The following is a 2,902-nucleotide window of genomic DNA, read 5'->3' as shown; positions in this document are numbered from 1 at the left end:
TCGAAGCAAAAGGACGATTAGTTCCCACGACCGAGCCAACACGTGGTAGCGATCACACGATTGCTGATTATTGTTACGAAAGGCCTTCGCTTCTCCTCATACGTCCGTAGGCAGCTCACACATACGGCGATCGTGATCGTGTGCTACACACAATCAGCTGTTTGGCCGATTCGCTGCACAACAAACCGGTTTCGTCCGATACAAATCGCAGCCGATCGTAGAAATTGTTCATTCTCAAAGCGATCGGTGGTTTAAGAAAAGTCAATGTGAGCTGCAATGTAACCAACACATCTACTGTACTTTGGAAAACTTTCGTATAAATATACTATCAAACAAGTTCGTATTAATGTTTGTGTTGTTGATTTGATTGAAAAAGTAATGTTTATTTGATGTTAAAACTTACACGAGTTACAACTGTTCATTAGATTAATGTGAAAACTATAATATAAACATATTTAACCCTTTTTTACACTAGTTAAAATATACGCCTACAAGTTGCATATTATTTATCATATAAAATTTATTATTAAAACGTAAGTGGGGGCCACACGGAGTGTAAAAAAGGTTGTAAAATAAATTTATTCTGTCAAATCGTTTATGCTGCGTGTGGCAGGCTTAAAATATAAACAACGTGGTTACCGAAATGCAAAACTTGTTTACATTCCTGGTTTTGGCCCGAGAAATCGAAGAAGTAAGTTGATTTCTGAATAGTTTATAGTTAAAAATAAAAAAAAACATCACAAATAAGAACTCTCGGTTTTACGCTTTACGTTTTACGTTTTACAGGGTCCGCTGAGACAGAAAGGTTTTGACACAAGCTGATCGATTTCACGATTTCATAATTTTTTTTACGTTTTATATTTTACGGATCGTGTGGCCCTCAAGTAACACAAATTGTAAAACTGAATCAAGATCCTATAATAAATTCGTTCCAAGAAGTTTAGGTTTGTTGATTTGTGCTCATTTCTTAGATACAGATACGGTAACTTAAGCGCAACATTGATTACTATTACTATTTTGTCAACGTTGATGGGCACTTTGTTAATTTGTATCTCACAGACGGTAAATAATACAAGTGAATAAAAACCGACTGTCGTATTTTTAAGTAAAGGAAACTAAACCCTAGACAAAAAAGTCGCCTTTTCAATTTTTGGTAATCCGCTTCACTGCAAACTATCCAATACTTGTTTGGTTAGAGAACGCAGGATCGTCAATGACTGAAGGATGGTTCAATAAATACGTATCTATAGATTCGCCGTTGTAAAACTTAAGCACACACAAATTCATCGAGCAAACGATTGTTTTGAATATGTTTCGTTGAAAGGGTTCTTTCGAAATCGGTTATATGCTTTTCGTGTCCTTAAGCGGAAGCGGTACAGCTTACGACGACGAAGGATCGTAGATGCTGCCGTAGAACAGAGGAAGTCTAGTTTCGTCGTGCCCAAGCAGCAGCAGGAATGGGGCATCGGCCCGGAAGTACACCGACGGTAGCGACCGGAACACCGTGGACGTCGTAATTGCCCCGCCCTCCGTGCCCTTCTCGTTGATGTCCAGCTCCACCTTGTGGATGAATTCGCTAACATGCAGCTGTTGCCGTGGCTGTTGTCGAGTCGGTTCGGGGGCTACGGTTTGATGGAAACTATTACTACTCGGCTGATTACTGGCTGGCTGTCGGTTATTTTCAGTTCCATATCGCCCGACGGTTGGCATTTCGGCCACAGAATGATGATTGTCTTCCGGAAACACTACGGACGACGGGTCGGCCGTTTCACCGAAGCGCGTCGCATACCCACTGGCAGTGATCGACGACGGCGGCGCGATCATCCCCGACAGATCGCTCTGGCCACGGTCGAAGATTGTACGCAGCCCGAGCCGCTGCAATACGTCGCGCAGGTTGATCGTGTTCGAGATGCGCATCTTCGGCAGCTGTAGGTACAACTTGCGCGTCGTCATCTTCGTCACCATGTCACCGATTATGGCCGGTGTGAGACCGCGCTGGAAGTCCTGCATGCGCTGGCGAGTCGAGTTGACCGGCATGATGATGTAGAGCGCCGTCTTGTTGCTCTGGTATGACAAGCCGACGATCCTCGCGCCGTACTCGGACGACGCATCGTAGTAGGGGAAGCAGCCGATGGCCGCCATCGTGAGAACCGGTTTGGAGGGCCGCTCGTACCCGTCCGGATAAAACGGCTTTAGTTCGGTCGCCTGCTTCTCGAACATCTCCGACCATAGCCCCTTGAAGTAGAGCGCACTGGCGACCACCATCTCTGTCTCGGCTGCGAACGACGACGAGACGATCTCACGAATCTTGCCCTCGGTACTGTGAGACGCCCACCGATTAATGTGCGCAGCCGCCCGACTCGGGTCGGACGTGAAGGGAACGTTCTCGGCCGTACTGTTGTAGTACCGCCGGGATTCATACTGAAACGTCCCGTTCAGATGCAGGCCATCCTGCACAAACACTGCGTTCGTGACGCGGATCGTATCCTTGGTGGGCGGATCATAGCCAGAATCCTCATCCGGACCATCGTCTCCGTCGTAGCATGGATTCCTCGTGCGCCAGAAGGGTGGCACGGCATCATACTGCGTCTTGGCCAGATCGTTCAACATCGCGCTGTACAGCTGGTGAATGTTGAGCAGATTGTGCTCGAACTGCTGGAAGCCCAACACTCGTACCAGTTCGCGCTTCGTCTCTCCTCCGGCACCGATCAGCATCAGTGAGAGGGCACTGGCGATGCTGACCGGTGAGAAGACACCAGCGTTGCTCTGCTGGCCCATGATCGCCCCGATCGAACGGGCCAATTCGGTGACGGCGGCCGATGCCGGATTATAGGACCAAGGAGTTCGTCCCTGCACTAGTTGCCCCTGAGGCACCCTCTGTTTCGGTCCTCGCGACTGAAAG

The 2,902-nt window shown here is 47.8% G+C and overlaps 1 protein-coding gene across 1 annotated transcript; it reads right to left on the bottom strand.

Moving 5' to 3' along the window:
- Nucleotides 1–1,374: 1,374 nt before the first annotated feature.
- LOC128276838 (serine protease inhibitor 28Dc-like) lies at nucleotides 1,375–2,855 on the bottom strand (the record flags this gene model as incomplete). Its single annotated transcript, XM_053015296.1, has 1 exon — nucleotides 1,375–2,855. A coding segment is annotated over one exon (1,475 nt), but the record flags the coding sequence as incomplete, so codon positions are not given.
- Nucleotides 2,856–2,902: the final 47 nt, after the last annotated feature.

The sequence above is a fragment of the Anopheles cruzii genome, unplaced genomic scaffold (assembly GCF_943734635.1).
Source record: "Anopheles cruzii unplaced genomic scaffold, idAnoCruzAS_RS32_06 scaffold02680_ctg1, whole genome shotgun sequence".
NCBI lineage: Eukaryota > Metazoa > Arthropoda > Insecta > Diptera > Culicidae > Anopheles > Anopheles cruzii.
Note: the sequence above shows the minus strand (reverse complement) of the source record. Positions and strands in the feature narration are given on the sequence as shown.